Genomic DNA, 14,632 nt, shown 5'->3' with positions numbered 1-14,632 from the left:
CAAGAGAAATGCCATGAGGAACAAAATTCAAAAAGCCAGGTCTTAGGGTGCTTAGATCTGCAGTACATTACAATAATCATCATGGACAAGAAACAGGAGTCAAGGCTGGGAACTACAATCTAATTTCTCTGCCTATAAAGAGGCAAGCAAAGGGAAAACAGCATACCTACCTGTGCTGAGACATTGAGGAGCCCTGACGATGTTCCTTCTGATTCTGGGTATGTCAACTCTGCAGCAAACTCAAAGCCCAAGGGAAGGTATCCTGTCATGAAAAACCTGTAAAAAAAAAAACCACACAGAAAGGAAGACTCAGTAATTGTCAGAAGGAAGACTGAAGAGGCACAGTGCAGCCCATATCCCTTTTGGGATGCTTCACTGACTGCACAGGATGTTTCCGCTAGCATTGTCACAACCCAGGCAGCTGTCTGACTCCCTCATCATGGCACAGGTCTTCCTTCTACCCAGAAATACCTTTGCCCACAGCCTCAAGGCACAGAGCTGGGCCAGCTGGGAGCTGCCAGTTGCTACAAGAATAAGGCATTAAAAGCAGCATCTCTGACAGGTAACTCTAAGAGGCATCATCGCCAGTGCAGTCGAACAGCCACCCAGGCCCACATGCTTTTCATTCCTGCCCATTGGCCATCTGCGGGGCTGGGGTATCCCTCACTTCCCAAATGCTTTTACTTGATTACCTGGAACATCTAAGGCAACTGCAGGTGAGCAGGGCCATGTTAGTGTCCCTGACTAATGAAACACATACAAGAGAGAGAAGGGAAGAGCAGATCATTTTGTCCTTAAACCACACAGGAGCCACACACAGGCTATAGCTCTCCCCAATCTCTCCTGTGCCATGAGCTCTGCCTCCCTGCTAATCCTCTAGCAGCTCACATGTTGAGGAAAGCAGCCAGCATATGAACTTACCCCAGCACACCTGCAGTCACAAAGACCACCCAGAGGTGACCTAGGCTCAGAGTGAAGGTGTAGGCTATCATTCCCACCAGAGACATGATATAGACAACTAGTGTAGTCTGCCTGTAAGGAAAAGCAGAGTCAGTCCTCCTTTTCGCTCACAGATCTTGGTATAATTTGCAGCACATGATTTTTTAATTTTTTTTTTTTAAAGTTGCACAGCTCTCTGACATCCTTACTCCAGATAGAGGAACTGGACTGACAGAGAGCACAGAAGGGTTTGCACGCACAGCAGGAGAAGCAAGAACAAGACCTAAGAGTTTTCACATCCCTACCTCATCACCAGGGGCTTTGCTCCCTGTGGGGTCAAGGCATCACATCTATAAGGAGGCACCTATAAGGCAGCCAAGAAGCTCAGATCCTACCATGGGCTTACAGGTCCCTGGTCATGTACTGTGCGTTCCTTTTGAGGGAGAGAACAAGAGCCAAACAAAGACATCATTAGTCTTTCCTGAGCACCCTCTGTACTGCAGCCAGTTGGACATGCTTGCTTAGAAGCAGGAGCTGAGGTGACTAAGCACTCCCATGCAGGAAAGCAAAGGGAAGAGGTGACACAACACTGTTAACAGTGTTATGAGCCTGTATTTTTCAATGCTTTCCAAAACACCTTTCATTGCTGCTCCTTCCTCTGTTTAAACTGCCTACTGTACTTAGAGAGGGGACGTGCAAGCCAGGTTGCCCTCACAGCCTCACCCTCAAGCCACAGCAGCGTTCAGCAGGACCAGTGCCAGTTCCATGGCCAATGGCAGCAGAATCAGAAGCTTTCATCTCTGGGCAGAGGGGACAAAGATACATCATGTGCAGGGAGAATGTCAAGGAGATCCTGGGAATAGCCGTATCTGCAGCCTGGCCATGCTGAGGAACATCAGTGGACTCAGTACTGTGAGACACACACAGCAGCCCAGGCCAGCTTTACCAGAACTGAAATGTTAGCAGTTGTCATCCCTGACTAGACACCAAGGAAATTCTTCTCGCATCCAAAAAAAAAAACCCATGGCTTTTTCCAGTACAGGAGGTAGCAAGTAGCCCTTCACAGCACATAATTTTGGGATGGAAGGGAGGGGAGGGAGGAAGTAAAGGTAAATCCTTTACCTGACTGAAATTCCACTAGGCTCTTGAAAGCAGCAGTTAGCAGAGTTGACAAAAGATTAACTTTTGGGCATTGTCTTTTAGGAAGAAGTTAAATGTATAACCACCAGCTACTTGTATACTTGCTATAAATTTTAGACTTAATCCGTTAAAGAATGTGTTTGGTATCAGTTCCTAGAATTCTACTAAAGAAACTAAACCTCAAACCATTTTCACTTTTTTTTTCCTTTTTAATGCAAATGACCACCATCAAAAATCCAACCCCAAACAGGCAGCCAGTATTATATTGCATGATAAAATGTTTCCAGTACACTCCATTCAGAACATTCCAGCTAAGGTTCTGTCCTCCCTCACTGCTGGCAGTGATTGAAGTCAGTGAGTTTCATGCTCCTACATCATTTCTTATCCAAATACAGGCTTGAGAAGCTAATTTCAGACTTCAACTATCAAGCCATGCTTACAAAGAGGTTCACCACAGACATTTAATGCACTGAAAGTCTAAATGACATTTCGCCATGACAAGTAATTTTGGTTTATGTCAAAGGGGTAGGCAAATCCTTTAACCTCTGATGCTATATCACTTCTAGAGTATGCTCTTTCCAATGCTTTCATGGAGGAAGAAAGTCACCTGTGAAGGCAGCATAAAAGGGCTGCTTACTTCTGCTATAACCTATTACATAGAAAGCTGCTTACATGGCTGGCGCACAGCCTGGAGGCTGCAGAAGGAGAAGAGATGAAGGTCTGACAGAGGAGTTAGAGAGTAGACCCAGGAAACTGAAAGAGAATCATAGAATGGTTTGGGTTGGAAGAGACCTTAAAGATCATCTAGTCTGAGAAGCAAGTAAAAGACTTTCTCTGCTGAATACAGGGTTCCTTATATGTCCTGCAAGTTCTTATGCCTCTCATCTCTTGACCAAGCAGCTGTGGACTGTGCTGACTAGGAAAGGGGTTCAAGGCTAGAATTACAGCTCCTTGGGCTGCATGGATGCCCTGGGTTTGGCTGGGACAATGGACCAAGTTTGAACTGGGTGCTCCTTCCATATAGAAGAGTCTCCAAAACTACACAGCAGTCAGTGCTAAAATACAGGGCAGGCCTCCAAGAGGTGGCTGTGACCCTGAGCAGCTTAGCCTCTGCCACCAGGGACACTTGGAACATTTTTTTTTTAATTTATTTTTTTTCTTCCCACAGCCAGTTTTGGTCTCAGTGCAGAGCTCTCAGGATAGTCCCACAAAAATCTCATCGTTTCCTAGGCTTATGGTTCAAGCATTCTTAGTTTGTATCTGATTCACTCTGTAGTGACACTTGTCCCCAGTTGCACTTTGCTCCTCATCTCCAGGCAAAGATGATGAACGAGTTAGTGACCAGATGTGGTCAGGGCTTTGTTTCACATTGATGCAATGTCATTAGTCAAGCAGCAAGAAAGAAGTTCCCAGAACATGCAGCCCCCTGCTGAGAACCCGCGCATGAAGGCTCAGAGCAGCAGACAGCTCTTGCAGGTTAAAGCCAGCGGTGCTCTCCATCAGAACTGCAGAAGTAAGCGGGGCACAAAACAGAGAAAACTGTTCTACCTTGCCATGGGTACCACATCTATTGCACATTAGCTGGCTCGAGGAGACGATGAGGTTTCTTCACTGACTTGCCTCCCTGAATCTTTAGGCTCCAGCAAGACAAAACAAATTGACAGACCCTTGTGAAAGAACCAGACGGCAGGCTTGCGTGCTGCGGAAATCACATACCAGGAAGCGTCCTGAAACCATGCACTGAGTGGCTCCCTGCCCAGCACAGTCCCTAACTGGGACTTGAGCAGATAGCCCTGAATGCAACTCCTGCTGCTGGAAACGGCCTCAAGCACACAGGCAGGGCATTTCTCAGGAAGTGGCCTTCGTCACTATGACAGGCTGAGAGAGTTGGGGCTGTTCAGCCTGGAGAAGAGAAGGTTCCCAGGGGATCTTATTGCAGCCTTCCAGTACTTAATGGGAGCCTACAGGAAAGCTGGAGAGGGACTTTTTGCAAGGGCGTGTAATGATAGGACAAGGCGCAATGGCTTTAAACTGAAAGAGGGGAGATTTAGATTAGATATAAGGCAGAAATTCTTCACTCTGAGGGTGGTGAGGCACTGGAACAGGTTGCCCAGAGAAGTTGTGGCTGCCCCATCCCTGGAAGTGTTCAAAGCCAGGTTGGATGAGGCTTTGATCAACCTGGTGTAGTGGAGGGTATCCCTGGCCATGACAGAGGGGTTGGAACTAGATGATCTTTGAGGTCCCTTCCAACCCAAACCATTCTATGATTCTATCTATGTTCACTAGAGGACAAGAAGAATGCTCTGTGGCCCTAAGGGCATCAGAGCATGCAATAATGCCTGGTTTTGCTTGGTAAGCCTCTTATCGTAGCATCTTATGGGAGAAATAACCCAAAGGAGAAGCATTTTCACAGAGGACATTCACACAGCATCCTGGTGTTTTTAGCAACCTATTCCTGGGATGGCCTACACGAGCTAACAATTATTGTCTGGAACAGGTACAGCCAGTCTTCTTGAAAGGCTGTCCAGTGCAGGGAGTGCGAGCTGGAAGTTATGCATCCTGCTACATCACCTTTGGACAACTGGGGTTAACCTCCCTCTGTGCTCTGGGGTGTGGGAAGGAAGCCCAGCGCACTGATGTGGAAGCAGTGCTACAAAGGCACCAGCTGCCAAGTCTCTGCAGCAGAGCCAGAGGGAGATCTGTGAAGGACCTGACATGCGTGTCACTTGGGTGAACCTAAGCTGCCCTGACATTCATCTGCCCTCCCAGCCACATTCCCTACCCTTTTGAAGAGGCAGATTAGAGAGATCCCACAAGAGACTGTGAGAAAAGAAAGACCTCAGGGGAAAAAAAGCCAGCCAAGGCCAGCACCAGCAGGGAAGAGGACTGAAACAGAAAGGACAACTCCAGAGGAAGCTGTAGACCAAGAAACAGACATGGCCCAGTCACGTCTCACAAGGTCACTTGGATGAGAAAAGCCAAAGGGATGGGACTAGACTCACAGGGGATTGGAGCTACAAAAACACAAGAGTCAAGCAACATCTGAAGCAACAAATGAACAAGGAGTGTTGGAGAGACCACAGCCATGTGCCACAGTTTTATCTGCTCACTGGGGTATTGTGTGTTGCTCCAGAGCGCTCTGCTGTACAGAATGGGATGGCAGATGGCCTCTACAGGCTTTGCCATGAGGATGGCACATTCCAGGCTGCGCAAGACCCCAAACAAAGGCCTTGTCCCTATACTCCCAGGAAGATCTCACTGCTGAAGACACTGAGGTGTCAGATGCTGGAGAAGGGAAGGATTGGAGAGGGCTGGTTTAGTTTTCATCACCCCCTCATCCTTCAGCACTCAGTTTTATGCCACTTTCTTCCTGTATGAGGTAACGAAAAAAAGACAGCCTCGGTAAATTAATATATATATATAAGAGATATAGCCCGACAGGGTGAAGGCATATCCATGACACAAGGACTAGCCTGAAAAAGGGCAACAACAAGAAGACACAAATGGCAGGCTAGGCTGAGAGAGCATTCACCTTTCAGTGGAAGACACCCAAGTGCCCCATTCTCCACTATCCAAGTCTTTCCTCACTCCCCTAAAATTTAACACACATTAGGCCTGTACAGACCTAAGTTCAAAACACTACTTGGGGTCCTCTGCCTAGTCAATGGAGAGAGATGGATATTTCTGACATCTTGCCTTACAAAGATGCAGTGATGACAGTGGAGAGTGCTGTCTGGAACCAGCTGGACCCAAGGCCATGTGAACACTGTCCTTAAAAGAAAATCATGGCCAAAAAAAAGTGCTGATTAATCCAGTCCCCAAACTCCTGATTCTGAGCCAGACTCCCCTAGAAATACCAATACATTCAGCAGTCTCCAGGTGTCACAACCTCATCTCTCCTCTGAGCCAGGAACCTAAAGGATGTACATGGAGCCTCGTTTAACTTGATGTCAAAACGTGTTCTTTCAAAGAAGTAGGCTGTTCTCAACAAGCCATTCCACTATAGGCAGCCCCAGTTCTGGGACTGCTCGCTCATCACAACGTAACTCACGTATTTGTATGGGCCAAATCTGTGCCCGCTAATTCCAAAAATAAGAACAGCACAGGGGCTGCTGCAGGGACTTGCCCGCCAAATAAAAGCAAGAATGCAAGGTTGTTTGGTGCCCAAGCATGACAGATGGGGAAAGCCTGACTTAGCAAAGCCTCACCCTTTCAAGGAACTGCTGATCGGACAGTAAAGATCAAACACGCATGTAGAGCTCTGCAGTTCCTTCTGTTATTAACTTCTCTCTGCTCCCCTCAGTCACAGCTGGATCCTATTCATTTGCTTCCCTCTCTCTCCAAGCTGACTAAAAAAAGGACTTGACATTTTTCCTTCCTGCTTTTCACGTGCTTACCATTTAATTCCTGACACTATCTGAGCAGTGGAGGGAAGGGGGAGGGCACCTACCTAGAACATCTGGCATCTTGACAGTTTTTTTAAATAGACTTTTAAATGAGGCTAAATAAAGACTCTGTAGCACTCAAAAATTTTGCTAGTTCCACAGAAATCCACTTTGTGGGCTGCAATGGAGAACAAATTCTTAGTAGTGTTTTTCCTTACCTAAGGCTAAATCCATCCCCAGATAGTCCCTGGGGTCTGTAGGATAAATTCCATGAGTGGCATAGCTCTATTTTCCTGCACTTTCAGCCAGCTATGCCCATCTACATGGTCCCTCCAAGCAAGCAGAGGCCGCAGAAAAATCCAGGATTCCCCAACCCCCCCCACCTCATTCTGCCAAATTCAAGTCCCAGCTCTGCCTGGTGAGCTGCAAGGCTCTTCAGCCTTTGAGCTGCAACCTAGCTCGACTTAGGGAGAATCAGGAAGACCATCTGCCCTGGCAGTGCCAAGTAGAGGCTGCCTTACCACTAGCCCCTGGCTGGAAAGAGACAGTTCATAACAGCTGTGTTTCTGTTTCCCAGGTTTGCCAAATGAGAACTACTCGGTCGCACACAATGATCTAGAAACAGCAACAAGCGACCTGCCAGTCTCTGTATTAGTCAACTGCTCCTCTTTCTCAGCATCTCCAGGAGCCCTCAGCTACCATTATTTCTTGTTAGAGAAGCCCATCTCCTCTCCATTTTTGAACCCTGTACTTAACAGCTAGGGCCAGAGGCCACTTCAGAAGCTGCAAGCCCACAGCTAGCCAGGTTCATCTAAGCTGCCCACAAAGAGAACATGCTTTTCTGGCCCAAGATATCAGGTAGGATAATGGCAGTGGGACTCCTCCAGGTGAAAAGCTGCTGCAAGAAAAAGAACTCCAAAGTTGTCTTCAGCTCATCACCAGCATATCAGCAGTAAAGCCCTCTCTCACCCAGCTTGTTCAGACAACAGGTTATAGCACAGTTATCAAAGCCAGCAGGGAAACTGGAAAGCTGATTACACAGACCTCAACATAAGACAGGAAAGGCACTCTCTTCTCCCTGGGACACTCTACAAGGCTGTCAGTGAGATGTGAGTTCCTGAGGATTGGGAGCTGCAGAACACCCAAAGACTCTTAGCTGTCCCTTTACAGATGGCAGTGTATGCTGGCCAGGTCTGCCTTCCCAGCCTACCAGGCAGCAAACCCAGAATCATCCACCCACAATTCCAATACCCCTTATGCCTGCCCTAAATACAGCAACGCACCCTCACACAATGGCTCTGGGCATTAGATTCAATGTGCCTTTCATTAAGCCAAAGATTCACAGAAGCTGGTTTGTAAGGGATGAGAAATGGTCTGGTACAGTCTTGATTCTGCTTGTGCCAAGAACTCTCTCATCCCCAACAAAGCAGCTGCTGGGCCATCTCATCCTCTTCCTATGTCTCCCTAGCGACCACGATAACCAGATCTTGTATGGGCCCAGTGCAAACTAATGCACAGCTCCAAACTTCACTTTAGACTAACTGGATTTTGAAGAACCGTATTTTTTTTTTCCTACAAATCCTCTGAGTGATTCAGTCTCTAGACTGCTGAGTTGCAACTGCACAGGGTTGCTCCTTGCACAGTACGGGGGAAGAACACAGTCACCAGGGGCGCAGAGGCAAACACGGGACTTACTTGTAGGTTTTAGTTCTGTCCAACCAGATGCCGGAGATCAAAGCCCCAACCATCCCCGACAGTATAATGGTGAGTCCAATCCTGCCAGCATTCACCTCCTCCCCCTGTGGTGAGACACACACACACTCACACAAATGCAGGAGCCAAGTCATAGCCAACAAGAAGCAAAGTGCAGAGAACCCAGAGGGGAAGAGACACCAAAGTTAGTGTCCCATACATGTCTTCTGCTGGTAACACATTAAACAGAACTAGCCTTTGCAAGAACACTTTTGGGCTCGCTACGAGCCAATGCAGCACCCTACTCCAGCCCATGAAAAATTGGAACTTCTCTCTGAGCCAGCCCAGAAAAAAAGGTGAGCACTGGCCAGCATGAACAGACACTCTCAGAGATGTCAGCATAAACCCTATGAAGCTTGCTGCCTGGTGTTAGGATTTGGGCCAGATCAACCAGGAAATATTGGGACCCTCCATAAGGCAGCACGGAAAGGAGCTCTCTAGAGCTTACTGTTGGGGCTGCGTGCCACAGTAGCTCAGCTACGGAGGCACTCCACCCTTCTGCCACCAGAGCATGAGTCTAGGCAGCCTCCTGGTACAGATATCCCAGTAGAAATCCCTATCAGGAACAGGGAGGAGGCAATTGCTGGAAGAATTTCTCAGAAGAAAATTACGTCATTTAGGGTGTAAAGGAGCTGTATTTGCTAGAGCTCGCCAGCTTTTTCACAGAGTGGTGTAAAGAACTAAAGGAACCAACGCTCTACTGCCAGCCAGCCAACTTGTGCCAGAGCCAGCCAGAAGTGCTGTGGCATTGCATTTTTCACAGACTCTCCTTTGGCAGCCAGTGCTGGACAACAGAAAGCATCAGAGGGCCATGAGGGTTGGATGCACTTACTGGATAGAGCTGGATCACCATGCGGTTCAGCAGAGTGGACAGGGCGTAGAAACAACCTGCATTCAGACCTGAGGGGGGAATAAAAATGCAGCACATTCAGAGCCTGCTACTTTCCTGCTGGGTAGCGAAAGGGTAGAAATGCAGAGAGAGAGATCCTTGGGAGCAACGATCCATAACAAGACTGCTGAGTCTCAGAAGAGCCAGCTGGACTGGCTAGCCATAGGTTACTGAAAGAAATGCAGACCAAGGACAGTCAGATCTCAGCATGCAGGAGGAAGCACCCTGCAGTTTTAGGATGGTTCTTACCATAGCAGGTAGAGGAAGGGCTGTGCACAATTCTGGTACTGAAAGGTCTTGCAAGTCCTTCATAGGGCCTCAACCCTCCCTCACAGCCAGATCCATCTTTAGCATTGGAGTTTTCTCCTCCCTCTAGTCAAGCAGCAAAAGCACCTGCCTCACTATCACACCTTTAACAAAGACCTAGGATTCAATTAATAGCAGTGCCATTGACCTATGTGGTTTCCTCCAAGAGAAGAGTCTGATAGCACTCTCCTGCTGAGAGCTAGTAAAAAAATCCTCTCCAAGCCAAGAAACACCAGAAGGCAAGTAGGAGCGGAGCTGATGGTGAAGCACAGACAGCACTTCCCCCAGGCACCTGGTGTGTGTGTCTGCATGGGAAAAGTCTTGCATTTTAAAAGATGTCACTGAAGCCTGAAAAAAAACACCAACTGTGAAAGTAATTGTCTTTCTGAAAGGGAAGTTAGATTAACTGTTACAGGCATCAGCCACCTGGTGAAGGTTTCTCAGTATCACCCAAGGTGAGAATGGAAACCGTTGGGGTGATACTGGTCAAGCACCGTTCAGACAGTCTGCCTCAGCTTACATGCAACTCTGGTTAAGTTAAACGCCTTCCCAAAGGGCACAAAACCCAAGAGCTTTGCTTACAGTAGACAAGAACATCCACATGGGTGCTGGACCAGCAGTACCGCAACGGCTACACTCTCACCTTGGGTGATACTGAGAAACCTTCCCCAGGTGGATGAGGTCTGTAACAGTCAGCGCAACTTTCTTCTCAGAAAGTCATTTACATTTGCATTTAGTTTCTCTTGAAGTCCTGGTGGGGGGAGGGATGGGGACATAGATTTCACCACTGCAACTCACACATCTATAGGCTCCATAAGGAGTCATGGGTTTAAAAACTCTGGCACAGATGCCTGAAATCCTGACAGAACAGATACATGTCAAGTTCCCACTTCCTACTTTTCTTCTTTCAGCCTCAGCTAAAAGCAGAAACATCACAACACATGACACAGAAGTGCAGTCCAGCAGGCAGAGCTTTGACAAAGGGAACTAAACCCTGAGCTCCCCTAACCCTGAAGTCCTCCAGCTCCCCTGATCCTGAAGTAATCAGCGATCCTGTGGCTAGCCCAGTCCTCCAGTGGGACGCTGGATACCCATTGCCCTACATAGCTCATGAAGCACTCTGAGGAGCCACAAGATTGGCAGCTGGAGGGGACATCACACTTCCTTCACATACACATCTGACGCAGCTTCATGGTCAGAAAAAGAATCTTAAAGAAGTGAAGAACCTTAAACAAGTGATCCCAAATAAGCTGATTGCCTCTGACAACGCTCCCTGCTCCAAAAGCATGTGTCAAGATGTTACAGGAGAGGCTAGTAAGCTGAGTGACAAGCTCTTTAGGCAGGAGGAATCCACTCAGTCTTTTCCAAGAGTTACTCAGAAAGGCTGGAAACACCAGCAGGGCCAGCAGCCAGAGAGGGAGGAGAACAACTGGAGATCCTACAGCAAGGAGGCACCCTCCAGCCTTGAAAGCTGGCTCTTTGCAACACTTGGCTATGGCAAAACAGCTCACAAAATCCTAATTTGACTTCATCCTATCTCCACCTCTGTAGCACCCTGCTTGCTAGGAGACACCACAAACTGCAGTGCCAGGACACGGGAGTGTGGCAGATCAGCACTGTCCCTCTACCCACCCACTACTGCTTCACTTCAAACCTGGGCATAAACATAGACCAGTCATTTGTGTACCTCTACTTCCCACCCAGCCAAGAGGACAGCAGCCTTGTGAGGGCAGCCAGACGCTGCTCTGGTAGCTGATGCTGTCAGTACACAACCTTCACAGCAGCTCTGTGATTCATTCAGTTTCCAAGAGAGAAGGGCCTCTGCTCCCAGGCTGGATAGAAATCGATGCGGAGTTGGCAGCAACATTTGGCACCAGAGTCAGGCAAAATATTCTAAGAATCAAGACAATGTGCCGAATTTGCATTTGTGAAGGCTGGCAAAAGTTGTAGGCGTTTCACACTTCACAGTCGCTCAGTGACATTTCTCAGTGAATTACAGCTGTTCGAAGGCCCATAAAACAGGCAAGGATTGTTTCCAATGGGGCAGTGCCCATTTGCCCACATGGATGAGGAAAACCAGAACTAGTAGCTGGGAGCAGGACATCTAAAGGTCCAGCCCCACCTGATTCATGAGCTAGTTACCATGGTTTGCTTGTAATGTGCTGTAGAAGAACATTTTTGAGAACTCACAGTGTCTCCTCTATTTTACAGAGGACAGAAGGGGGAAGTTTATTGCCTACGGCTCCAAAAGGAGCCCTTATTAAGCCTCACACTAGAACCTAAGTCTTCTACAGCTAAGCAGCCTATTGCCTACATGCCAGACTATTGGTCTTCCTCCTCTTCACCCTCTTCGTCCTCCAGGACAATGGTTCCTTATGCAGATCTCACTGCCCTGCCTTCTCCTCACTGCCCCATCACCTTTCCAAACACTGATTCTTTGAGGCTGTCTCATCACTCCCACTTTACCAGCCTCTCCCAGGCTTTCCCACCCTTTTCCTGCCTCGCAACATGCTTTCCAGTGCAGAGCCCAATCCAATAAACTCAGAGTTTCTTAATGCCCGCTCCATGTTATGCCTCAGCTTTACAGAAACAACATCAGCAGCCTTTGGGAAAAGACTGTCTGACAGTTTTCCTGAAAAACAGTTCACTAGCACTAACATAGCTGCAGTGCCACCAATGTTTCCAGCACTGCAAGTCTTACCACAAGAAAGGAGTTGGCCAGCTGCTGGTAATCTCAAGACCTTAGAGATCTGGAGACCTGTTCTGACCCGGCATCACATAAGGGCCCCCATTCTTTCTACAGTCAGGGGAGATAAACAAGCAGCAGGTTTACCACTCTCTCCCCTAACACACACTATGCTAACACAAAAGCTAAAAGAGGCTGCAGGTATCTGTGTTAGCTAGGGAGGATGACTCAGTTGCACTCATGTGGCTGCAGATGTCTTAAATCTTGGCCGACATAACTTTTGACTTGAGTAGGAAAAACTGTCCCCATTTTAAAGCCAGACTAGTCAAAAAAAAAAGTTTCACTGCATAGTTCCCTCTCTGAGTAACCATCTCAAGTCAAGCTAGAGATTGACATGAGGCTGACAGAGAGAGGAACAGAATAAATGCACAGACCAGCAGGAAGAGAGGCTGAATTATGAGAGCCACTGAACAGCCTTTCCGTGTTGCTTGTGACTGCCAGAAGGGAATTGTCCCAGGGAGATCAGATTCTAAACATGCTATTGGTACTGAGAGCCCCCCTCTCTCCTCTAGGACTTGTTTATGCATATTAGAACAAATGCTTTCCCCTTTCTTTTCCCTGAAGCGTAAGTGTGAACCGAGCAGATGACACAATCCAACTTTTAGCCACAGTCTGCCTGACAGTTGTTTCTATCTCCATTTTCTGAGAGGATATCACATACCACGAGAAAAAAAAAGAAAAAAACCAACACACCCACCCAAAACAAACAAACAAGTTAAAAAAAAAAAAAAAAAAACGGCAACTGCAATGCAAACCAGCAGAGCTTAAGGGCAATCTGAGAGGGGGATTTCTTGAAGACTACTGCACTGAGAAGGGACAAGAGATTTCAACAACTCCAAAGACCATTAGCACCCTCAGCAGGTACAAAGTCACTGTCTCACTTTCTCCAACCTGGCCACTCATCCACCAGTTCCTTTTAGGAAGAACAGCAGAACTTCCAGCACTATTTAACTTTCCCCCTGAGGAGCTTCCACAGCAAGCTGGTGGGAAGTGAGGACAGAACTCCCTGCAGGCTAGCTGGCTACAGTATATCCTATTACACAGCCAGGCACAGACTGCAATGGCCTTTCTGCTAAAGAGAAAAATACTTTTTGTTATGACAATTCAGCATCAGGAACAGATTCAACACATCGCACCGCCCTCAGAGAAACAGGCCAAGACTGATGAATTGAAGCAAGCAGCAAACTCGGTGTGCAAGGACAGATGGCAAAGGAAGATGTTCTCCAATCCTTCCTTCCATTTGCTTCATAGGGACCGCCAAGGAAGCTGACGCACTCTGCACAACTGCGTGCTCCAAGTGACCTCCACTGGGATGCCTGGCAGCAATACCCTTGCCTCGGGAAATGACTTGCACTCAGTGCTGTGACTTACACTCAGACACAGTTCCATGTATTTCTTAAGTAAGAACTTAGATTAGTTCATTGCAAGTAGTTAACTGACTAGGAAAAAAGAAAACAGAATAAGAAAATCCCCTGAACAGAAAACAGTCAAAGACTGGGAGAACAGTAATGGGGGCATATTGTTGTCTGCATGCTTGCCTTGCTCTTCTTCTTCCCCAGGTGTTTGTCTGTAACCACTGCTGGAGATTACTGGGCTAGGAGGACTCTTGGTCTGTGGCAACACAGCTGTCCTTATGCTCTCCTAAAACAACTCAGACCAGTTACTGTCTCAGCAGAGCACGGAGAGGGAGGGAGAAGCTAAGCATGTCTAGCAGCAGTAGCTGCACAGAAGAAAGGCCAGACCTTACCATAAGTGACCATAAGCAGCAAAAAGTTGGCATTGCGGAGCAGACGAAGGATTGATTGCACGTAGGAATACTCTTCTGTTGGTCTTGACAGGATCAAGGCCTGAGCTCGGCTCGGAGGGTGCAGGGGCTTCTCCTTGAAGACTGAAACCAGACACAAAAGTACACGAGCCTATGCACACACTGCGGGTACAGTCACTTGACGGACGGCAGCAGAGCTGGTAAAGCCAAGTGTACAAAACACACCATTGTCCTTAAGCTTTGATCTCCATGCATGAACTAATTCAGCGTCATAGTGGTTTAGCCTAGCCAGCAACTCAATGCCACACAACCGTACACTCGCCCTCCCCCCACCTCCAGGGAATGAGGAAGAGAATTAAAGAGGAAAAGAGAAAGAGACCCATGGGTTGACATAAGAACAATTTAATACTCATAATAATAATATATGAATATATATATGTATAATGGTAATAACATATACAAACAAGTGATGCACAGTGTAATTGATCACCACCCAGTGACCAAAGCCCAGCCTGGCCCAGACTAACAATCCCGAAACAGATAAATCCCCACACTGCAATCCCAGACGAACGAGAGGCCCGAAATGAGAGTGAAAGAGACAGCAGTCCAAGGAAGAGGAAAAGCCGCTTCTTTCTGGGCAACCCTCACCTATATGTTGGGCATGACGCTGCATGATATGGAATACTTCATTGGCCAATTTGGCCCTAAAT

General features: G+C 47.6%; 1 protein-coding gene across 1 annotated transcript in view; it reads right to left on the bottom strand.

The window, feature by feature from the left end:
* Positions 1 to 14,632, bottom strand: part of FLVCR2 (FLVCR choline and putative heme transporter 2) — a 32,461-nt gene that overhangs the window by 3,255 nt on the left and 14,574 nt on the right. Inside the window, exons 3-7 of the mRNA XM_009987045.2 lie at positions 13,905 to 14,045; positions 9,049 to 9,116; positions 8,160 to 8,263; positions 922 to 1,032; positions 171 to 276 (exon numbers count right to left, since the gene is read on the bottom strand). Of these exons, the coding sequence (XP_009985347.2) occupies positions 171 to 276; positions 922 to 1,032; positions 8,160 to 8,263; positions 9,049 to 9,116; positions 13,905 to 14,045 (530 nt within the window). The remainder of the gene's footprint in view (positions 1 to 170; positions 277 to 921; positions 1,033 to 8,159; positions 8,264 to 9,048; positions 9,117 to 13,904; positions 14,046 to 14,632) is intronic.

The sequence above is a fragment of the Tauraco erythrolophus genome, chromosome 6, assembly GCF_009769465.1.
Source record: "Tauraco erythrolophus isolate bTauEry1 chromosome 6, bTauEry1.pri, whole genome shotgun sequence".
Lineage (NCBI taxonomy): Eukaryota > Metazoa > Chordata > Aves > Musophagiformes > Musophagidae > Tauraco > Tauraco erythrolophus.
The sequence above is the reverse complement of the archived record's forward strand: the minus strand, read 5'-3'. Positions and strand labels throughout refer to the sequence as shown.